We start from the raw sequence: 23,563 nt of genomic DNA, 5'->3' as shown, positions 1-23,563 counted from the left end.
CACACACACACACACACACACACACACACACACACACACACACACACCACTAAAGCCAATTAATTAATTTGAGTAGGGCTAACATTTTTACAATATTTTGTACTCCCAGTCAGGAAATGATAATTTCTTCATACATTCAGATACTCTTTTTTATATTTCAGTAAAGTTTTAGTTGTGTTCTTTCATGTTCTGCCTAAACATTTTATATTTATTTTTGCTACTGTGAAGTGGACCTTGTTTTCTAGTATATCTTCTCATTTATTATATCTATTATTTATTATATCTAATATATAAGATAGCCTTTGATTTTTTTTGGAGGAGGTGTATATTCATCTCGTATTGGTGGTCTCTACTGAACTTCCTTTGAAATTAGCGTTTTAGTTCATGGTCTTGAATTTTCCAGGAAAACAATTATATCATCTCCAGTAATGGTATCTGTATCTCTTTTCCAAAAGTTTCAGATCATATTACAAGGGCCAGAATTTCTAGAATAATATCAGATACAATGGTAGTGGACATGAGAATTTTATATCTGATGGTGGTGGAAATGGCTGTAATAAGTCACCATTAAGAACAATATTTGCTATTAGTGTGAGATTCTTATTATCTTGTTAAAGAAACAGTTATCTATTCCTACTTTTAAACTCTTTTTTTTAAATCCAGAATGAGTTCTGAACTTTACCAAATACCTCCTTGGTAGGAATTTCAAGATTTTTCATACTTTTCCTTTTGGGTATACCAGCACACTGGTTATACGGACCACTCTGCAAACTCTACAAAACATAGTATAAACTGTAATTTGCTAGTTTTTCACTTAGTCTATTTTTTTCATATTCCCCAAAATAAGCAATTTCAGAGCAGATTCTCAAAAACAGAATTATACTACCTATATAAAATAAATACATTTTTCCTGTTTTTTCTATCTTTGGGAAATAAATGTGTTTCTATATGTGTGTGTATCTGTGAGCATATAGCATTGGTAGAAAAATATATAGTTTTCCGTAATCTTGTTATTACTATCTCTATCTTCTCCCAAAGGAATTACATACTAAAAATGGATTTAATTTTTTAAATATGGAGAAATATTGATGAGGTGAGGGGAAATAAGAAAACATTTCTTTTATTGTGTATCCGCGATGTGCACAGCATCATCAAACACATAGTCTCAACGATGACTAAGAGCGAACGCGCTGCTTTCCCCATTTGTATTGTTAAAGAAACACTTAGAAAGGCTCTGGGGTCACCACGACTCATCAGCCAGCAGTGAGAAAGCCCAGGTTACAGGTGCATGCTTGCTTCCAGAAGCCGTGCCCTTCCCACAGGGCAAGTCTGCTTACCCCAGGGAATGGGTCAGCAAACTTGAAGCAAATCCACTTTTATTTATTTTATTTATTTTTTTTAAATTTTGGCTGCGTTGGGTCTTCGTTGCTGTGTGCAGACTTTCTCTAGTTGCGGTGAGCGGGGGCTACTCTTCGTTGCCGTGCATGGGCTTCTCATTGCGGTGGCTTCTCTTGTTGCGGAGCACAGGCTCTAGGCGTGCAGCCTTCAGTAGTTGTGGCTCGTGGGCTCTAGAGCGCAGGCTCAGTAGTTGTGGCACACGGGCTTAGTTGCTCCGCGGCATGTGGGATCTTCCCGGACCGGGGCTCGAACCCTTGTCCCCTGCATTGGCAGGCGGATTCTAAACCACTGCACCACCAGGGAAGTCCGCAAATCCACTTTTAAACGGAAGCACATTTTATAGTAAGTCGTCAGGGGATGGTTTCTTTGAAATTTTATGCCAATAAATTAAACGAAATGACACGAAACTTTGCCTATTTTAATTACATGTAACAAAAAATAAATCAAGTGGGAGACAAGGAATAATTTTTCTGACAAAATTAAACGATAGCATGATATGGCCTCTTTTGCTTGATATTTGACAATCATTTCTGCAGAATTATGCAGGGTACCACCAGCTTTCCCAAGGACCCCTTAATCCTTTGACACTCAGGTGGTTCCCTCTTAGGGCACCTGTCCAGTCACTACCCTTGTCCATCAGCTCTTCAAATGTAAACTGGCTGAGCTCTCCCTATGAGCGTCTCCCTTGTCCATAGCTTCTTGCTAGAAACCCCATAGGTTTCTAAAGAAGTAAAATGATCGAAATGTGTATTTCTCTTTCAATTCCTACAGCTGTGCTGGGCCCGGTTCTGAAGGCTGTGCAGTGAGTGGGTAAGTGTGACACTGTATGCGATAACCTGATCAGAAATGACCAAGAGCGCTGTGGGCGACGGTAGTGCTTTCCCTCTTTTCCGACGGCCCTCTGCCTTGGCTGGTTCTCACTTCACCCTGGGCCAGCCTGGGCATTCCTAGCAGAGCTCACCCTGCCCATGCTGCTGGCTGTGCTTTGGGGCCAGGGGGGAGGGCAGGACAGGAGTGCTGGGCCCCTCCACGCGGACGCAGCCTCACGGCCCAGCGCTTCTACACGCAGCCCTGCTCCCTAGGTCACCAGGGTTGTTGGGTCCTTCTCCTCTTCCAGCTTCCCTCCTCTTTCCTCGCTGACCCAGTTGGCCCTACCACAAACCTGTGTTTGAATGACCCGTCTGTTCAATGACAGAGCTCCACCTTGGGAGACTTTCTCCCCTTACTTCCTTTCCTAAACACAGGACTTCCTTCAGCATTTCAGTTGTGATCCCTTTGCCGTCATTGCCTGAAATGCTGCACAGAGAAAAGCAGAATTGGGACTTCCTGTTCAGACTCATCAGGAAAGAGTGATACTACCAATTAATAATGTCTATCGAAGAATCAGAATTATACACAAGACACTGACCAGTTATCCCCAAACAGCAGCCAAACGTCCAGGAACCTCTGCCATCTCCAGTAATGTTTACAGAATTCCTCCCCTCAACAACCTTCCTCAATGCCAGTCAGCTCAGTCTCTTGCCGAAGAATTAGCCAAGATAACTGATCCCTCCTGCTATCAAGTGAGACACGAAAGACAAATAGGGCAGTTTCTCAAAGATAAAGATTTCCTTTTACGCCCCTCTTCACTTGAGCCACGAGGACACCAGCAAGCTTCGTCCTCTCTTCGTGCTTCAATCAGCGTCTTAGTGATGAGGTTTTCCGTCCCATCCCCACCCTGAAACCGGTCAACGACCATTCTTTGTTATATTTTTACCCTTTTAATTCTTTTCTTCTCTTTTCACTCCCCCTACTTCCCATGGAACACATACTCTGTACAACTTATTCCTTATATCTTTCAGTGTCCCCTTCAAAATGGTAAAAACCCATTAATTCAAACTGCATTAATTGGGAAGATGGTATAACTCAGGAGATGACTTTTGCACTTGCTAAGAAGAAAGTGTCATCAATACCATTTACGTGAAGTACATTTGACCCACTTATGAGAAATCTGTAAGAACACTGGCACATTTTTTTAGGTGCAAACGGTGCTACTGATTAATCTTTGATATTCATTAACATTTCTACCTGAAAATATGAAGTTTGCCAGAAGCTTAGATGGCACAGGTGCTGGAGAATAAAAGCTTTATGAAGATTCTAAATTCAGAATCTACTAATTCAGACGGTTCTTTCCCCGTGAGCTTTAGAACCTGAGTTTTGGGTGTTTGTTGACCCGAGCTCTATGGGGGGAGGGGTGGCTGCACGATGACATCACTCATCCCTGACAGCTCTGCTGTCCGTGTGGAAATCCTGTCACTTCCTCACCCCCTCCACACTCATGCTACAGCACTTCCTACGGCTCTGGTCCCATCTTGAAAGCCCCGGACCCCTCGGGAAGTCTCCACAGGTTTGAAAGGGTCCCTCCTTCCAGCCTGGCCAGCAGACATCGCAAGTGTCACGGAGGGCGTGCCTCAAACGCGTGGAGACACTCCGGGGAAGCCACACAGATTCATATGAAAAGCATGACTGAACTCTGAGTTACTTTTTAAATGATGTGTTTTCTTAATCAACAGATGAAAAGTATGATCTTGTAGGGAGAAGTCCAAATGATACCTCAGTGTAAAACATGCGACAAAGCAGGCTCCTATGCTGAAGGAAGTTGGAAACCCTGCCCTGGGGCTCCAAGTCCGCCCTCCTTTCTCCTTTACGAGCTGCGCCGTATTCCACTTTCTGAGCTAGCCCTAAATGACGTCATGCTATTAGAACGTACGGGAAATATGTGAAATGCCAAGAAGGTAACAAACCTCACCCCTTTGCGTGTCCACCTCGTTCCAGGCCCAGGATTCCGTCCATCGCCACCGGGATGGTGGGCGCCCTGCTGCTGGCCCTGGTGCTGGCCCTGGGGGTCGGCCTCTTTCTGCGCAGGCGCCGCATCGTCCGCAAGCGCACGCTGCGCCGGCTGCTGCAGGAGCGCGAGGTGAGCGCCGCGCGCGAGGGGGCGGGGAGGCGCGGCAGCCCGAGGCTTGCGTCTTGAAGATGTATTACTGTGCTCTTTTTATCGCGAGGAAAAAGTCGGAAGAATCTCTGAATGTCCAGTTATAAGCAACTCCATGCACATGTTAGTACTTGTATCCAGGGGAATGCAGCTGTGTCTAGGGTAAGTCCCACGGCCGGTTCCCAAGCCGGGGCGCCCGCTGCCCACGTGGGGCGGGCGCTCGGGCCGGCCAAGGGGAAGGCTGGCGCGCAGAAACGTGAGCTCAGGAGGTGTTACTTTGCAAAATGCCATTGTCCACACCAGCGGCTGCTCCTTTGTGACCGTGTTGTCCGTGATTTCTCAACCGGCATCCGTGTCCGACAACGTGTCAGAAGCCAGAGGCCCTGGGAAGAGGGACCCGCCGCAGCTACAGCAAAACGGCTGTGAGGGGCCCGACCGGTTAGCAGAGTGACCACCACAGAACACTGTCCTTCCCCAAGTGTTCTCGGCCCGGACACAGAAATAGAAATTGCACTTATTGCAAAGGAGCCGTTCTGTTCAAGGATGCCTTTTTTTGAGGGGGGGAGGGGTCAGTCCCTGTTCCTTCCGAGCGTCTCACCAAGTGCCTTAGAACAGGCGTCCCTGTCTCCGGAGGGAGAGCCGCGAGTTCTGTCCCCTGGTGTCTGGACCTGCCACCCCTCTCCCCGGCCCGGCAGGCATCGTCTCTTCCTCTTGTCTGTCACAGCTTGTCGAGCCTCTGACGCCCAGCGGAGAAGCTCCCAACCAAGCTCTCTTGAGGATCTTAAAGGAGACGGAATTAAAAAAGGTCAAGGTGCTGGGCTCCGGAGCATTCGGCACGGTGTACAAGGTGAGCCCCCCGAGGGTCCCGGGCGCCTTCCGCGGTGGTCTTTATCGTGGTCACGTGCTCTTTGTGTCACTGAGGGTTTAGGAAGAGCCAGTGTTTTTCTCAAGTTGTCTAGAGGAAATCTTTTATAATCCCAGTGACAAGTAACTGGTGCGGTGAGATCTGTACAGAGGCACAGACATTTTCAGGAGTTCAGTGTGAGCTTTCCGAGGGGTGGGTGGTACAGGTCCGTCTGAGAGAGGGTTGCCTGTCACGGCACAGCAGCATCTGAATAAAGCCCAGCTCAGAACAGCTTCCTCTTCATTTCTCTCTCCTACATCCCCATTGCATAGTCTGGTTGCAGTTAGGCCTAGACCCGGAATCTCAGAATTCTGGACAAAATGACTCACACTGACTGTGTAACTGGCACGAGCTTAGGGGTTTTGTCTAACTACTCTGATTTCTGGAACGTGATAGCTAAAGAGCTGCTGAGCTGTCGTGACTCCCAGCACCGGTGGCCTTGGGTGCAGAGCCGTGCTCGAGCCCCTCGCCCTTTGGGCTGGGGTCACGAATGATGCCCAGCCAGCCTAGGAGCCGCCTGTTACGTGTATGACGCTTGCCAGCCAATGTCTTCACCTCTCTTCGTCACAGGGACTCTGGATCCCAGAAGGCGAGAAGGTTAAAATTCCTGTGGCTATCAAGGAATTAAGAGAAGCCACATCTCCAAAAGCCAACAAGGAGATTCTTGATGTGAGTTTCTGCTTTATTCTCTAGCTCTCTGCAGGCCTGGAAGCCAGAAGCCACCTTTCTTCGTGGTTGGCAGCACATTGCTCTGTTTTAGACTCTGTCATCACCGCATTCTACATGGTCGCTTTTCCTGGCTTTTTTCCTTCTGGCTATAGTTGGTGTAATTCTCTCTCGTAGAGAAGACTCACTCTTCCATTCTCTTATCGGCCTCCAAAAGTACGGAAGCCTGCGGTCCCTGGGCATCCACCGGGGGCCGTCCCCGGGCTCATGGCTTTACCCCTGCCGTCTCAGTGGCTGCCACTGGCGGGCCTGTGCTTCTCTAGGTGTTGTGCTCGCCAAGCTTTCAGTGAAGAAACGGAGGCATGCAGCAGCCTGATGCTCAGGGTCACGTGGCTGGGGTAGGATTCCAGCATGTGGTTACTTCTGACTCTGAAATGCATGTTCGTTTTCTTCCACCAGCTAGCTAATCTTTGAAATGGCTTTGTAAAGGTGCCTAGGATTAACACTATGATGCTCTATGAACTCTATAATCTCTTGCTCCCCTTCTGTACTTTCTCTCAAAGTAATTTAAAGGTTATTTCCAGCATCTGCTGATTGCTACTTTATGGACTCTTTGAAATACTCCACAAGATTATTGTTACATGTGTTTACTTGCGATTCTCTTGAACTTTTTCCACCTTCCCCGGACCCTCACTAGCCAGTGAGGGGGCTGCACAGTCTTAGAAAGAGGCTGGCTGCAGGAGGGGCCAGCCTGGAGCTGGGCAGAACCCTCTGCAGGTAGAAGCTCAGGAAGCTCCGGTGGACACACCCTTGGGGTCCCGGGCTAACAGCGCTGGCCTCCGCTTGCCGTGGTGGATGTGGGTTTCTCTTGCTCTTGTCCCAAAGCAGAGCCAGTGAAAGAGGAGCTGGAGGGGCTCAGCGGTGAATTAGGGAAACAGTCAATGAAAAAGGAAAACGACTGCCTTTACTGAGTCAAAAATCTAGAGAACTTAGTTCGTGTTACAGCCACGAAGGACAAAGGTCAAATATAACATTTCCCCACTCTTGTATCTAACCCACAGAATATACAGTAAGCAAAGCAAACATGGGCCTTTTTAAAAATGTTCAGACAGTGAGCTTCCCAGGAGCGCACTCTCTCCAACCCCATTTTCTCCAGGCAGCCTCCTCTCCTTTCATCGCAGCAGGAAAGTCCCACGCCAGTATCTTCTACTTGAAGGATGATGTATTAACACAGTGCAACAGAAGGTCTCACACACTGATGATAGCTTACCAGGCAAAGTTATCTTTCATTTTCACAGTTTACAAATTAACATACGGTCTGTTAACGTAACGTCGACTCCTGTTTCCATAACCACAAGAAGTACAGCAAACAAGTGATTTGTGAAGTCTCTTCACTTTCAGCCTCTAGCTCCTTCTCCTACACTGTTAAAAAGAAAATCTTTCTGCAGAATTGGCTTCCTTAATTCATTTGTTACTCATTTAAGACATTCTAATAACTTTCACAAAACGGTGTTGAGATGTGAATTCTAACAATATTCACTACGCAGAGTAAGGGCGATTTTGAAGACAGTAGCTATACTTTGGGAAGGAAGTAGCTTCACTGAGAAGGGCCCTCCAGGACCCCTAAAACTGGAGGAAATCTGCTTTCGTGGGCCAGAGTTGGGGTAGAAGATAGAGAAAGGAAAGACAAGGTAAAAAAAAAAAAAGTGTGACGTCCCATTTCGCCTCTTGCGCCGTCTCTGTCCTGCTCTCCTTCTCTCCCTGCGTCCCCCCACCCACCCCGTTTTCTTCTTCCTGCTCTAACACCTGTCCTGTGGCTGTAACCAGAGGGGTGGCAGCCCGAGGCCCTCCGCCTGCTGTTCCCGAAGCTCCCTCTGCCCCACATACACAGGGAGCCTGTCCTCGCAGGGTGGGCGCAGCCGTGGGGAGTCCCTGAGGGAAGGGAAAGCTGAAGCAGCCGCCAGTGATTTGAGGGACAGTTTCAACAGTGAGTTAAAAGGCAAGTTAATTCTGTGACAGGCAGCCCAGGGGGCTGAGCGTGGGCTTCGGTGCACGGACCTCACACTGTTATGGCCTTTCCCATTGCGGAGCACAGGCTCTGGACGCGCAGGCTCAGTGGCCATGGCTCACGGGCACAGCCGCTCCGCGGCATGTGGGATCCTCCCGGACCGGGGCAAGAACCCGTGTTCCCTGCATCGGCAGGCAGACTCTCAACCATTGCGCCACCAGGGAAGCCCTGAGCGTGGGCTTTGAAACACTCACACGCACTTGTAAATGGCTCCAGCAACCCGTACTCTTATTCCCCTACCCAGGCCAGCACTGAGGTCCAGCACACACACCCTCCAGCCCTGGCGCACACTGCGGTCAGTGGTGACTTAGTTAATGGGACACTTTCAGAAATATTCTTAAAGTTAAGCATCTGCCTCTCCTGAAGGAGTTTAAAGTCTAGTGGAATCCTTTTTCCCCAATCTTTAACGTAAACTAGTTCACAGATAAGGGAGACGGCAAGAAGGAAGGCCCCCCAAATTTCAACGGTTGGACAAAATAATAGACTTTCAAGGTCACTGAGCCTCAGAGGCCCTCCTGCCACGTGACTCTGACCTCAGCCTTGGGAGCCTCCGAGCGTGGGCTCTGCCTGCCAGTCTGCACGCCTGGCAGCGGTGGCCGATCAGAGATGGCTGGGGGATATACCAAGCGTTCTTGCCATAGGTCACAGTGCACCTTTGAGATTCCAAGAAAAACAAAGCTGAGGACAAAGCTCATGTTAACTCCTGCACACACTGAACAGGACACACCACCAGACAGCATCCCCATTGTGCCCGGGCTTCGGGAGGCAGAAATCTGTGGCTGTACCAGATTTTAATAGGAGCGGGGTCCTGGCAGGGCTCCAGGCTCTGTGTGGCCGGACACCCACGCCCATGCTCTGCTCCCCGAGCCCCAGGTCAGCTCCCCACGGCCCGCAGCAGATGGGCCGCTCAGACTGCTCTGATCTGCAGATTTCTCTCCCCTCTAAAATGAATACAACATGTTTCCAAGTCTCCACCAGATCTTAAGAAAATAAGAACAGCCAGGGGATTTCTTTGGTGTTATGGTTGTACAGTTTCCCAGACTGGGGGAGAGACGTGATTTGTGCTTTTCTGGCGATCGCACGGCCTATTGATGTTTCCATAGACTTTCCAGTTTAAATTTAGGGCAGGCAACAGAACGAGAATGCAAAACACATTTATATACGTGCTCTTTCTGTGTCATAAGGTGTGGCGCTTTCTGGTGGCCCATCTGCCGGAGCACTCAACAAGGCCTCGCGGTGCGTGGGGTAAGCGGGGGAGGGCCAGGAGGGCCTGGGTCGGGGGAGCCCCGGGTGTGGGCCCCGCCCTGACATAAGAAATGTGGTCTCTGGTCGTCGTTCACTGGGCCTCAGTTTTCTCTTCAGACAAATAACGGCTTGAGAAGAAACCACTTGCAGGCCTTCTCCAGTGTTAACTTTTTATCAGTAGCCCTTCTCAAAGGTGAAGAGCTGTCAGAAGGTCCATAGCATTAAACACCTGCTCTGCTGTTGTGATGCCGCGTTTGCAACACGGACGAGGAGAAAGGCCGACTGCCTGTGAGAGCAGGGCGTCTCCACTTGGGGCAGCGTCCAGACAGACGGTGGCTCTGCAGCGGATGTCAGAGCTGTGGGTTTCTTTCCGTAGTGGACGTGGCATGGTCTCTGTCTCGTATGATTTCAGTGTCGTTCGGCCGTGGTATTTCTGAGGCAGCTCTGTGCCTAGAGATGTGTTGGGCAGCACGGGAGTGACGTAGCAGGAGCAGGTGTTGGGGAGGTGAGGTGATAAGCCCCAGCTCCATGCATCTCACACGGCACACCTGCCCCGGGTGAGGCCCGAGGGTTGGCGTCTCTGGCAAGTTCGCGGGCCGTACTGAGCCTGCTCCCCCGAGGGAGAAACTGCGAGATGCCGGGAGAGTTTAACTTAGGTTGGGGCTCAGGGATGCCCTCTGAGGAGGGGTCAGCCAGGGAAAGAGGAGGTGGAAGGGCATTCCAGACAAAGGCCCTCCCGGGTGCGGGCGAGCAGAGTTGGGGAGCAGAGAAGAAGGAGGACCGGGGGTCTGTGGGAGGAGAGGCTTTGCGAGGCCTGGCGGGCTCCCCAGGAACAGTGAGGCCAGGGGAGGGGTTCAGGCCATCACGTTTGTGTTTAGGGATGTGTGTACGTGCCCCTCCACCTGTCTGTCACCACTGTCACCTCTGGCTCCTGCGGTGCCTGCCCCAGCATCCCCCCTGGCGTGCCTTCACCTGGCCCAGGCCGTGTTCCCTTCTGCACAGAGGGCCCACACCCCCGAGCACAGCAGCGGTCAGGTGGGGAGAGGCGCCTCTGAACTTTCTCTTGGAGACCAGGTGGTCCCTTCTGTGTCTGTATAAAATGTCACCCCCCCCCTTTGGATTCTAAAGGCAAAGAGATGGAGTTTCTTGGTGGAAATTGAGGATTCCCTAATTCTTAGACAAAAGCGAGGCCCAGTTATGTGCATGGTTGTAAATGAAATCCGCTTCCTCCGCCCAAGGATAGCAGAAGGGTTCAGATAAAGTCCATGGCTGTGGGTCTGTGCCGGGCTCCCGCCACGGCAGCCTCCGAATTAGCAGGGGCGGGGCTGTGGGGAGTGGGTTCTGCAGAGCAGCATGGATTTCCCTTCCCAAGACTGAGGTGGGGCGACACAGACCACCTCTTCAGAAATGAATCCTGGGCCGCCAGCAGAGTCTGCAATCGCTGTAGGTGTAACGTCCTCCGTCCGGTTCAGAGCCAGAAACGGTGCACTGAAAGGGCTTCTCTGCTGTGCGTGGCAGCGGTTCCCGTGGTCCCGGCAGTGTGGGGGGGGGGGGGGGGCCCCCCCCTCTGCCCCCGGGGCTCTGGGGGGGGGGGGGGCCCCCCCCCCCCCCCCCCCCCCCCCCCCCCAGAGCTCTCAGCATCTCCTTCCACGGTGCCCAAGGCCGGGGTTCCGGAGTCAGCGGGCAAGTCTTCACCAGGGTGTGGGCCCCAAGCACGGGTTCCCACTGGCCCTGACACCATTTTAAGCGGCGGCATCTTTGGCTTTGAGGTGGAGGTCTTCGTAAGGACTCAGCAACGCCCAAACTTGGAGACGTCAGGTCTCATTTTCACCCAACGCTTTGCCGATGGCGAGCGCGGCCCGGGCCTCTCTGTGATGCAGAATCCGCACGTGCACTCAGAGGACGCCGTCTCCCATCAAGCCACTCCACAGCCTCGCGTGCAAGAGACCCCACGGGAACGTCCACTGCACTAGACGTTTCACGGGCACCCTTGTCCTCCACACGCGCACATTTCCAAACTCAACATCGTGTTCGACTTCTGTACCCGGAAATGGGCTGTCTGCCTGTTCCTTTAGCCACGGCGGGGAGCCTTTCTGATGCGCCCTCTCCTCCTCTCCCCCCAGGAAGCCTACGTGATGGCCAGTGTGGACAATCCGCACGTGTGCCGCCTCCTGGGCATCTGCCTGACGTCCACGGTGCAGCTCATCACGCAGCTCATGCCCTTCGGCTGCCTGCTGGACTATGTCCGCGAGCACAAGGACAACATCGGCTCCCAGCACCTGCTCAACTGGTGCGTGCAGATCGCAAAGGTAAATCAGAGCGTGCTCGGAGCAGGCGCCCAGCTCTGCAGGGAGGGCAGGCAGGGCCACGAGGCAGCGCTGGTGGCTGCCGTCGCTTTGCCGCCCCAGCCTCACCTCCTGGGATGATGCGATCCTGAGGGAGAGCCCTGGAGAACAGCGGCAGAGGGGAAATAAAGACAACCTAGAAATTAATCATTACGTTCTCCATCCTAGGACAGCATAGAGTTTGCCAAGAGGGTGTGTGTATGTGTGTGCACATGCATGTACGTGGCATGCAGTCTTCTTTAGTTTGGATTGAATTGAATCGGTTGTCCTTCGCATCAGATCGGTGCCTATCCCACTGCATGTTGAAAATCTAATTATTCAGCTACGTTTGCACAGTTTTCTCTGCACCGGGGGCTCTCAGTACGGTTGATGTTAGTGTTCTTGTTTCCCTGGCATTCTTTTTGTTGAATTTGGAGCAGAAGAGGAGGTGTGGCTTTCACCCAGGCAGGACTTGATCACAAGGCCAGCAAACCAGGCCAAGGCTGTCAGGTGACAGTGGCCGGGTGGACAGACAGGTGCTGGCTCCGACGTGCGGTGGCAGGAGGTGAACAGACGTTTCTGCTGCTTCATGGGGCTCCGTACGCGTCCCCCTGTCGACAGGCTAGATCCGGAGCGAGGGAGGGGCTGAGGGGGCAGACAGTGGCCAGGTGGGGCTGAGACCAGGAGCACAGCAATGAGCCAGGTGTTAGCTGCTCATGCGGCCTCACAAGGACTGTTCTTCCATTTCAGATCTCCCTCTCTTCAGGCCAGTAGTGCATCAGCTGTCTGCAACCCGACTTGCTAAATTCTGTTTCTCCTGACAGTGGGTATACCGTTCACTCCGCTGAATGAATGGAATCTGTGGGCAGGCCCCGCCCTCAGCCCCGGGGCGGGTGTTGGGAGCCTGCAGGAACCAGGGAGGACAGGGCGCCCCTCGTCCCCCAGGCCCCATCCAGGTCCTGGTTGCTCGCCTCACCCAGGGCGGCAGCACCCTCGGTCCTGCAGATTTACTCCTGCGGATGCTCTGAACTCACTCGCTCAACCCCCAGCAGGCGTAGAAGGTGACTGAAGACACGACAACGTGTTCTGGGCTCTGCTCAGCCTGCAGCCACCTGAGACGCTCGCTACAGGACGGGCTCCTCTGGGGTCAGCGGTGCAGGGTGAGGCTGGCGGTGGGAGGCCGCCTCAACCCTCTTCTTCCAGTGCCCGTCGGGGTCGCTGTCTCAGCCACAGCCCCGGAGGCTCTGGCACGCGGCGGTGTGGGCGTGCCTCTCGGACGCCTGCCCATCGCGTGGTGCTCTCGGCCGTAACCCCAGTCACAGAGCAGAGGAGTCCCGTGGCCGCTGCTAGGCAGTGGTCCTGGTAGAGCCTGTGCGCCTCGCGTGCTGTGGTCTCATGAAAAGGCTGGTTATTTCTCTGTCTGACCGTGTTAGTTTCCTAGGGCTGCCACCAGAAAGCACGACAAACTTAGTGGCTTACCACAACAGAAGCTTACTCATAGTTCTGGAGGTCAGAAGTTCCAAACAAGGTGTCAGAAGGGCCGTGCCCCTCCCAAGGCTCTAGGGGAGAATCCTTCCTCCCTCCCCAGCTCTGGTGGCTCCAGGTCCCTCCCGTCTCTGCCCGGTCTTCACGTGGCCTCCTGCCCTAGGCCTGAGTCCAGATCACCCTCTCTCTTAGCAGACACCAGTCATTCCTAAATCCAGGAGGACTTCATCTCAAGGTCTTTAACCGATTAGATCTGCAAAACCCTATGTCTAAAGAAGGTTACATTCTGGGGTGCTGGGTAGGCGTGAGATCTGGGAGGACGCTGTTCAGCCCAGAACAGAGGCTGGGGGCGGGGAGGAGGTCGTTAGCCCCAAGTAGTTTTCGCTGAATATGGCATTTTTCCTGGAGGTTTACTCGTGTCCTGACTCCTGTCCCCAGAAATTCTTCCTTAGTCTCTTCGCTGATGAGCTAAGGCAGGAGAATCACCAGAGCTATCCCCCTCCACCCCAGGCAGCCTCGCTTACCTTGCTTAACTTGCTTTATGTTTTGAAAACACATCTTGCTGCCTGCGAAGACCTGGTTTATTTACTTGTTTAACTTGAAACTGGGAGGTGAGCTCCGTCAGAGCCAGGCCTTGGCGTCCAGAGCTCTGCACGCCCGCCTGGGTGAAGAGGCCCAGCTCCCCAGAGGCTGCCTGGGTATTTAGTGTATTCTGATTATCTCGTGTCAGTTGGCGGCTCCACAAAAGTGACTTCTTACGTGATGCGACGCATAGCCTTGGCAAGTTCTGCCCGGTACGGAACCGGGCTTGTGACTCTGCGAGATTCACAACTCAATTCTGGCTTTTCTTCGGCGAGTTGCCTCTCTGTGGCCGCAGAAGGGCCTCTGCCGTCTGTCCTCCCGGTGGCGAGAACGGTGCCGGGTAGCCTCTGTGAGGTGCCCACTCGGGCCCCGGTACGCACCCGATGCTCACCTCTCTGGTTCTCTCGCCATATTTTGACTAATTTAAGTTAGATTCGTGACGAAAATCTAAGCTGAAACATTGTCTCATTCTGGTTCTATATCGACTTTCTCTCCCTAGAGCAGCGTCTCCTATTTCCGGTCCTCTCTCGTTCATGAGCTTTTCCCCTTCTCTCCTTGGCAACCCTCCATTCAGATCTGCCTGCTCACAAGTGTCTGCATAGATGGAAGTTTATTTGACCCCAAAAATCAGTCCTCTGCCAGCACGAGGAAGAAACAAACACCTGACCACGGCAGTGCCCGCCACAGGGCGAGTTCAGCTGTGCCCGGGCCCTGGTCAGCCATGAGTTTCCAAAGTTCCTGAGTGGACTTTCCAGGGCCTGCAAGTTTTCCAAGACAGTGCTCTATATAATATTACTCAGAATTTCACCTTGTTATTTCAATCCACTGCTCTGCCGGTTGAACTCTGTTTAGGTTCACTTTCATCCGAAGTCGGTTCACGTTGCAGCTGTTAGATTGGTCTGCGACGGAGCTGCTCCCTATTTCACAAGAGAAACCTAAGGCACTGTACTTGAATAGCTGTGGCGCTGCAGTGTCTGTCCTTGCAGGGAAAGGAAAGTAATGGTTTCTTCAGCTGTAAAGAGAGAAATTTGCTCTTGGGTTAGTGACTGTTTACCTAAGGATTGAACAGTTTTCTCTGTAAAAGTTAGAAGTGAAACTACCCAGAAACACTTAGTGGCTGACCAGAAACTCATCTTGGTGGCGTTTTCGAGGTGGGATTTATTGACTTACAAATGTCCTCCCTGATTCACAAAGGCACAGGCTCTCTTGGGAAGTTTTCCAGGATTGATGGAGACCTGGGTACCATTACGCAGGTTTATTGTCCTGGCTAAACTGCTAAGAGGACAAATAAAATTATATCACGGGCAAGAGAAAAAAAGAAAAAAAAAAACAGAGGTGGCCTAGTGGGGAATCTTGCTGGGGTTGGGAAAGCAGAGGTGCCCTTCCACACAGGGTGAGAGTGGATTCTAGACTCAAGTCTCAGGAGGCCGTCGAGACGTCACCTGCTCCCTCATCACCGCTTCCTAAGCTCCTGGCTCGGGAAGGTACAGGGGGCTCTCACTCACGGGGAGTGACTTTGGTGCTTCGGAAAGTGTATGCATTCTTCCTGGCTGCATAAGCCAGCTAGTGAATCCCAAAATAATTAGATGGGATAATAATGTAGTAAAATGTTAGCATGCAAAAGATGCTGTCTGTCATCAATTCAGTTTAGAGAACACCGCTGCCGCGCCAGGCTCATTCCTCTTAGAGCACCGCAGAGCACGTGACTGCCAACTCCTGCATAAATCAGCTCTCTAGGCTGTGATTAATTTCACATTTTCACAAACCTTTGGGACCACAGAGCTTTCTTTCACCTAACCTGGATTAAGATCTCACAGAAGTGAGTTTTTAGAGAGACGATATACGTTTCAGATACTTGACCAGGCCCTGGTGAGGTTTGAAGGTAGCTGGGGGCTGGGGTCGAGGGGTGGGTGGATGCTGTCAGAAGGAAACCGACCACAACTTCACACGCACCGAACTACACCTAGTTCATTCTATAAGATGAGACTTAATAAGGATGAACTTCAGAAAACATTCCGTTCGAAGGATCCATTTTTTAAGCAGACGGGATACTTAGTTTGGTCTAAATTCATCTGAAAAAGCCCCAGCGTTTTCACTGCTCACACATTTATAGGCGCTTTCAGGGCACGAGAGCAGCGAAGGGAAGACCCATCCAGGTGAGGAGAGGAAGGTGGTCCTGCCGATGACGTAGCAGAGCATGCTGGCCACTCGTGTCTGGGTCTAGCTGCCGTGTCGTGACACCCACATCGACAAATTAGAGCCTGGTCATGAGAGATGAGCAGGGGTGGGAGAGAATGAAAATCATGCTGGAAGAGGGGCCGCAAGAGGGGCTGTTGTCTGTCAGCCTCGCGCAGCCTTCGGGGGCAGGGGGAGATGCTGACCGGCCTGTGCACGGCCTCCTGTCTGGGCCCAGGTGGCTCTGGCCTTCACGCCCACGTCTGCTCCCCCATTGCCTGGCTTTCCTGTGCTCCACATCAGGACTCCTGGAGGTGAAAGGTGAGGTTCCAGGCAGCCCCCACCCTGCTGACTAACTGTGCAGCCTGAGGGTGATGATTCAGCCTCCGGCCTCCAGCCTCCATCCACCCGGCTAGAGAGGAAGACGCTTCCTAAGAGCTGATTCAGCGGCAGAGCAGGTACCTGCGTGAAACCCTGGGCAGCAAGACCGCAGACAGGGACACAGCCACACAGCAGATCCGGTTACCAGATAGTCTACTTATTTGAATTATTTTTTTATTTATTCTCACATCGTTCCACAAGATTACAGTTGAACTTAACCTGAACGATCACTTTACAGTATGTCACTATAAAGCCAAAAGTTGTCGTACTGTTAAAGCACATTCATCAACTTCTGGTCATTTCACTTGGTGACTTCCTGAGCATACATCTGTCAGTGTCAGGTATCATGTGAAATACTTATATAAAGAAGACAGAATTTCCTATCTCCCCAAACTTGCAAACAGATGAGGAGAACAGATCCATACAGAGGTAACAGTGCAGCAGGAAATGAGCGGGTCAGAGCAGGAGAGCCGAGGGACCAGACTCCCAGAGGCTGCTCTGGGCGTCACATGGGCACGGCCAGGTGGGCTCAGTCGGCCAGCCAAGCGCCAGGTGCGGGGACGGCAGTGGTGAGGCAGCCGCCCTGCACCCTTGGGAGCCTGGACGTGGCTCTGGTGCTGTGGACACGAGTGAGAGCCCGTCCCTGTCCTGGGGACCATCTGAGGCAGCAGTGAGAGGTGGCCAAGAGACACTGAGGGCTGCCGGAGGGGAGGGGAGACCCCGCAGGAACCCACAAGCGCAGCTTCATCACGAAAGCAAAGGGCGCCGCGCGGGAAGTTATTCGTGATCAGACTTCGTTGGGAAGTGTAGCAGGACGTGGCAGCAGCCTAATTCCAGGTCATGGCACAGGGGTGGAGAAGAGAGGATGGATTTCACATTTAGGAGGAAATGATGGCAATCAGCACTGAGGGAGGACTCTCTGGGCCCCGTCCGAAGTGCTCCACGTTGATGAACTCACTTAATCCTCTGAGTAGCCCGTTTTACATATGGGGGAGAGTGAGGCAAGGGGTGTTGAAGTAACTTGCCCAGGTCTCAAGCCAGGAAGTAGCAAAATCAAGATTCCACCCCAGGGCTCCTTGCTCCCAAGGCTGTGCTTTTCCCCAGCACTTGATGTCACGGGTCAGAGTGGAGCCCACAGGCTGGTGAGCCTAGCAGGCCTCCTGTCCCTACACAGCAGGAGGTTGGGGCCTGGCATAGGAAATTCGGACACTTCCCTGCCTCTTCTGAGGGCAGGGGTTCGGTGGTGTGGACGCCGTGCTTTGCTTTACTCTGCCAGAACCTTCTGCCTACCCCCCGCTTCCTATCCTGCCACCTCCGTAGTCACCAAGTCAGTGTCCGCCCCCACTACCCACCACTGCCCCACAAGGTGGTGAAAAAATACACTAGAAATGCAGCGCATTCCTGCCTCTTGCTCTGGGCGCCTCCTAAGAGTTGCAGGGTGCTGCAGGGCCTGGGAATACGGTCCGTATGTGTCACACCCAGCCCAGGCCTCTCTCCTTCCCCGGGTGTTGTGCGAGGAAAGTCTTTAAAACCCTCGTGAAGCGTCCTGTGTCTCCTGTGCGTTCAGGTCCCAGGGTGGCTCTTCAGATCCCCTTTTAACCTCAGGATTGCCGCATCCATCCTAGCTGTCCTGTTAACTAGCAAAATAAATACGTTCCATTCAGTTAAAGTGAGGATCTCAGAGAGAATGCGTCTCCGAGAGGCCCCATGAGGCTGACACTGATGATATTGCTTCCTGTGGTTCTCTGTTTGGATTGAGAGTTTACGAGCGATGTCAGGGCTCTTATCTTTGGTGCTGGTTAAACTATAACTCTGCTGGGCCTAGAGTTACAACTGAGATGGCCTTTCAAACCGCCACATTATGTGGGACAGAGACCAAGGAATAGAGTTTTATCTAAGTTCAAATGAGTCTAATCTTGTCCCAAAATTATGTCTGATTTAAATCCCTCTAGCTGTGTGCTCCAGACACGTACTGCTCTTTCCTGCCCTTTCCCAAGCCTTCTCTGAAGGCTGGTGTTACGAGAAAACGTTGCAGTGCATTGCAGTTGCTCTGCTCCTTTAAAAATCTGAGGCGGGTGGGGGTGGGTGGGGAGGGAGGGGCGGGGGTGGAGCTAGTTCCTTTGTTAGATTCCCATCCACCTGCCCTTGGGCACGCTCAGCTTGGCGGCACAGGGCCAAGATGCTGGGGTGTGGCATCCGTCGGAAGCAATCTCTGGGTCTGCAGACAAGTCTCACTTGGAGGCCCCAGCAGGAAATTAAGGGCACGGTCCCAGTGGTGGCCTCAGAGCCCTGGGGCCCTGGGGCAGCTGTCGAGGCTGTTGTGTGGCTACCGGACCTCCCAGCACCAGGAGAGGCATCTTCGCAGGTGTGTTTGAAGTGCCTGGCTCGGAACTGTCGGCCGCTGTTATCATTCATTCATCCCTTCCTTCCGTCATCTTCAGCGAGCTTTTGTAAAAAATGTATCCAGTGCACCAGATCCTCTGTTAGGCACGTAAAGAGGCAGAAAGAAAGTTCACGATAGTTAAAATGTAGCTGGAAATGCCCTCTGAAGTCCTCCTGTGGGCTTAGTGAACCACAGGGGAGACGATGCTGCTGAAAGGAGCCCCGTGAAGCGGGGGAGGTGCCAGGGAGTAGGAAGTTCTCCTCTGCTAGGAAGCCCTGCTTCTGTCTTCCTCTCCACGCTCCATCCCGAAGGAATGATTCCTAACCTGGAAGTGCTATTCCAGGGAAGCACCTGCCCACCTCCTCTTGAATAGACATGAGCCCATTAACCTTATTTCCCGACACCTGAGACATCTTAGAAAGGAACCATTTAAATCAAACAGCATCTTAAACATTCAGGAGCTTTCTAGATAATACAGTGGACACGTGGGAATCTTTTTCTTTTCCCCCAAGAAAAGAAAAACATTAAAGGCTTCGAAAATAGCCCTCAAAGACTAACTCCTGGGTAGTGTCTTTACAAGATCCTGTTTTCCTGTGATGGCTAGTTTAACTCTAGAAGGAAATTTTGTAAACTTCACTTTGATGTGACAAGTTAATTAGTAATTTTTACCTAATATCTTATGCAAAAGGAAGCAATGAATTTGCCAGAAAATTTGGGATCTATCCTTATCTACAGAGGTATTCCCTGCATTTGCACTAAAATGAAGAGAGCTACATGCAAAAGGCTCGAGAGTAATGCAGAGTTGGTTTTGCCCATTCATTTCCATTTTGTGCCCTTCGGTAAGCATTTCTGTGGTGCCTGCCCTTCACTGGAGGAGAGTTCATGGGTGTCGGCTGTAAAGGAGGCTGGAAATGTGGTCCACCTCCCTGGCTGGGGAGAGGAGAGGCGCCTTTGTGAGCAAGTAGGAGAGGACGTGGTTCCAGCCACACGGGCCGTGTGCAGAACTTGACCCTCCGGCTTGGCTTCTCCTGCCTGCCCGTCTGGCCCTGCACAGGGGCGAGGGCTGCCAAGCTCATGTCAACGGGTTAGAGCTTGCGAGGGTCCAAGGGAAGCTTGGCTCAGCTGGGCAGGCTTCAAGCCATGAATAGGGGCAGGAAGTGAGCCCGCCTGTCAGGGGAGAAAGGGCAGGTGACAGAGACACCAAGGAGGCTGTGGACAAGGGCTAGAGGTGAGGGGTCACACAGTTAGCCCTTCGTAGCCGGGGTCCTGCATCTGCAGAGTCAGCCAACCGTGGATCAAAAATATGTGGGAAGAAAATTACAGAAAGCTCCAAAAAACAAAAGTTGAATTGGCTGGATGCAAGCAACTGTTTACATAGCATTTACATTATGTTTACAAGTATGTACATTGTATGAGGTGTTATAAGTAATCTAGTGGTGACTTAAAGTATGCAAGAGGATGTGCGTAGGTAACAAACACTTGCTCCATTTTTTATAAGGGACTTGAATATCTACGGATTTTGGTTAGGGGGGTGGCAGGGAGAGGGGGTCCCGGAACCAGTCTCACGGGTACCAAGGGCTGACGGTACCTCCGAGGATTCACTATGTCTCGGGCACTGTGCTGGGTACTTCTCAAGTATTCTGTCTTTCTTTCTCTTCCAGCCTTGATTCTGATTACAGCAGTTGTGGAGGCAGCCAGGGAGGGGGTAGGGAGTGGCACCTTGTATCCATAAAAGCAAATTCAACATCCATGTGATTTCAATTTCAAAAAGAGAAAATAAAACAGGACCGAAACCTTCACTGGTAGTGAATCACGTACGACGCTCCAGGAAAGCGTGATGAGAGCCCTGGGTCCTGGGGAGGTGGCGCCCCAGACGCGCTGGCGCAGGGAAGGCGAGGCCGGGCAGGTGGGGTCGGCCGTCCCCAGCAGGAAGCAGCGTGTAACCAGGTCACGGCCCGACGGCGGGGCTCCTGCTGCGTCACTGGCTTCTTCTATTTGTTCAGCTGAGTTTGAAACTTGAGTAACTGGATGGAGATAAGGTAGTAAGTCAGCAGCTAGTTATGTCTTCATCTCTTCCCCTTTTCGTCCGTGGAGCAGGTAGACTCTGGTCACTGATGTTACCAGGTGCAAGTCACTGTGTCCGTGGAGGGCAGTCCGTCCGCAGGCAGGCTCCGGCTCGGAGGCTGTCGCGTACGTGACGCTGCACCCTGCGCTGGGGCGCCCGCCCTCTGTCTGATCCCCGCCGCGCCCTCCAGGGGAGCCCGCTGAGCACCCGCCCCTCACCGCGCCGCCCCGTGTTGCAGGGCATGAACTACCTGGAAGACCGGCGCCTGGTGCACCGAGACCTGGCGGCCAGGAATGTGCTGGTGAAGACGCCGCAGCACGTCAAGATCACGGATTTCGGCCTGGCCAAACTGCTCGGCGCCGAGGAGAAAGAATACCACGCGGAGGGGGGCAAGGTGAGGCGCGGGCCTGTAAAGGGCGAGCACTGCCCTGCCAGCAGGCTGCCCCGGGTGGGGCCACCCTCGGGGCCTGCTGGGTGAGCTCACAGCTGCCACCAGCACCCGGGTCCAGCCAGGCTCTTCTGGCCGTGCAGCCAGAGCTGCCCGCGGAGCAGGACTTGCTGGGAAGGTGCGTAAAGAGGTTTCTGACACACCCAGAGGCCAGAGGCGGTACACGTGAGCTCAGCTCCATCGCTAGGTGACCGTTAGCCAAGGGTAGGTGTCAACCTCCCAGTCCTGGGTAAAGCCCCTCTCAGAAGAACAGCTGGGAGAGCGGCACGGGAAGGGCCCCATGTTGTTCCAGCAGCTCCTGAGGGGCGCTGGCCGCGGCCGCATTGGCTTCTTCCTCTCGGACGGGCCCGGGGCTTCTCCAGGGGGCTGTCCCAGCAGCGAGGGGTGCGGGGGTCCTGATAGGCCCTCCAGAACGCCCTGGCTCAGCTGCTCCCGTCTTCGCTCTCACTGTGGCCCGCACGGCTCCAAGCAGCTAGCCCTGCAAACAGCCACAGACGCAGGGCACAGCCAGGGCCCCCAGCTGCCAGCACGTGCACCCAGCTCAGCAGAACAGCCCACGGACCAAAGGGCCTCAGCTCTGGGCCTGACAGAGGCCCTGTTCTCTACCAGACTAAGCCTCTCCCTACCGGCTGGGAAGGTGCACTGGGCCTGGGCTGGGCTGGGGGTGGCCCGGCGTCCTCACCTTCGTTGCTTGTAATTTATTCCGGTGTGATTTACTGTTTTTCAACAGCGGGGAGCTAACTGTTGTCTTCTTACTTTCCTCTCTCATCATCCCAAGGTGCCTATCAAGTGGATGGCTTTGGAATCCATTTTACACCGAATTTATACCCACCAGAGTGACGTCTGGAGCTACGGTGAGTCAAAACCCCGAGGCTGATGAAGCAGGGCTGGGGCTGCACTGGCTTGTGTTGTTCACGCATGTTGTGCGCTCTGCCGTCCAGGACGGTGACTTAACAATCACATAATCGCCACTGTCTGTCTGTTGTACTAGAAAACGTGAAAAAGGAGACTGGGTCTAACTCCCGTACCAAGTGTCACTGGAGAGAGCAGTGAGCTTGTCGGGAGAGCGGGTAACGGGAGGGAAGGAACTTGAACCTAGGAGACGCCTGTACCCCCAAATCAAACCAAAGGTGACCTCTTGCCCTGAATCTGAAGTGAACCAAAGGGAGATGACAAATCAGGTTTCATGGGGAAGAGTTTCCCGGTAGAGGAATGTGGTTTTATGATGGACTAACTCGCGGTGGTTTTGGTTTCATATAGCGAGTGGTCATCTTTGTGTATCAGAGAGAATGGCTTCAGGAAGTGCACTGTGAGGGTGTGTTTGTGGGGAAATGTGAGGAAAGGGAAATAGTTAGTTTCCAGCTCTCGTGAAGGCCGTCTCGTCGGGGTCTGATTCTTCTTCCTTCAAAGCCCACGCAGCCCTGTGCTCTGTCCTCTGACGGGCTTCCCTGTCTTCAGACACACCTTTCACGCTCTCGCCTCGTCCTCTGTACAGAGCATTTCCTGAGTCCGCAGGGGCCTTGCCTTCCAGGAAGGCATTTCCACTGGCTGCCGTGCTGGGGTGCTTCCACCTCTGTCACTGCAGGCAGTCCTCCCTGTCACCCAGAATCAGCCCAAAGGTTGCAAAACACCTGATCCACATTGAACTCTGTATGCATCAGCAGCCTGTCCCAGCTATGAACGCAACAGAGGTGAAGGGGTCACCCACCTCCATGGAAACGTGTATTTGGGGAGAGCAGTAGTGAAAGGAACCTCCAAGAGGAATTTAGCCATTGTCACAAAAACAAAATCATTCAGGAGACTGTCCATTTAGCATTTCTTTCATAGCATTATTAACTTCCTAATATTCCGAATGCATTTTTAAAAATTGCATGGGTCTTTTTTTCTGCTATAATGTAAGCTTTACAAAGACGGAGGTCTTTGTGAATGAATAAGTGAATTTTCATTTATACCTGCGAGCTGAGCTGCTCACAATGAACTAGATAAGGAAATAAAGCTATTCTGATGCCTTATTTTCAGTCATGTTCAAGAAATGTCTACTCCCCCAGAGGGATGGGAAGAAATGCCGCTTTCCCGTTTGTCGTCCTGCCCAGAGCTGTCATTGTCATTGTCACAGCCCAAGCCACCCCACCCCCACCCCCAGTGACACCAAGGAGGGGCTCCTCCTGGGTCTTCTCTGGGCTTGTTTTACACACACTCATCTGTTCTCCAAACAGCAGGAAAATGTATTTTTAAACTACATTAGACGTTCGCTTCTCTGCTTAACATCCTTTGGTGTTCCACATATGTTCCAGATAAAACCTGAGCCCCTAACCGTGATCAGTTAGGATCAGAAGTAGTCTGCCTTTCCCAGCCTACCGGCTGCGCTCTCCCCTGGCCCCGTGTGTCCACTCGCAGCGCGCACTTGGGCCACGTTTGTCCAGTAAATGAAAACTCTCCGACTCAGTGACTTAATCCCTGTGAAT

General features: G+C 52.4%; 1 protein-coding gene across 6 annotated transcripts in view; it reads left to right on the top strand.

Annotated features, from left to right (window-relative positions):
• EGFR (epidermal growth factor receptor) overlaps positions 1-23,563 on the top strand; it is a 193,608-nt gene that overhangs the window by 156,473 nt on the left and 13,572 nt on the right. For all 6 annotated transcript variants that reach the window (XR_003436612.1, XR_003436611.1, XR_003436610.1 and 3 more), the window contains exons 16-22: positions 2,170-2,208; positions 4,213-4,354; positions 5,097-5,219; positions 5,847-5,945; positions 11,379-11,564; positions 20,889-21,044; positions 21,877-21,952. Coding sequence is in view for 3 of the 6 variants with exons in the window: in XM_027124105.1 (XP_026979906.1) it covers positions 2,170-2,208; positions 4,213-4,354; positions 5,097-5,219; positions 5,847-5,945; positions 11,379-11,564; positions 20,889-21,044; positions 21,877-21,952 (821 nt within the window). In the remaining 3 variants the exon portion in view is untranslated. The remainder of the gene's footprint in view (positions 1-2,169; positions 2,209-4,212; positions 4,355-5,096; positions 5,220-5,846; positions 5,946-11,378; positions 11,565-20,888; positions 21,045-21,876; positions 21,953-23,563) is intronic.

Source organism: Aethalodelphis obliquidens, unplaced genomic scaffold (genome assembly GCF_003676395.1).
Source record: "Aethalodelphis obliquidens isolate GAN/ISIS:26980383/991018 unplaced genomic scaffold, ASM367639v1 scaffold27, whole genome shotgun sequence".
NCBI lineage: Eukaryota > Metazoa > Chordata > Mammalia > Artiodactyla > Delphinidae > Aethalodelphis > Aethalodelphis obliquidens.
Note: the sequence above shows the minus strand (reverse complement) of the source record. Positions and strands in the feature narration are given on the sequence as shown.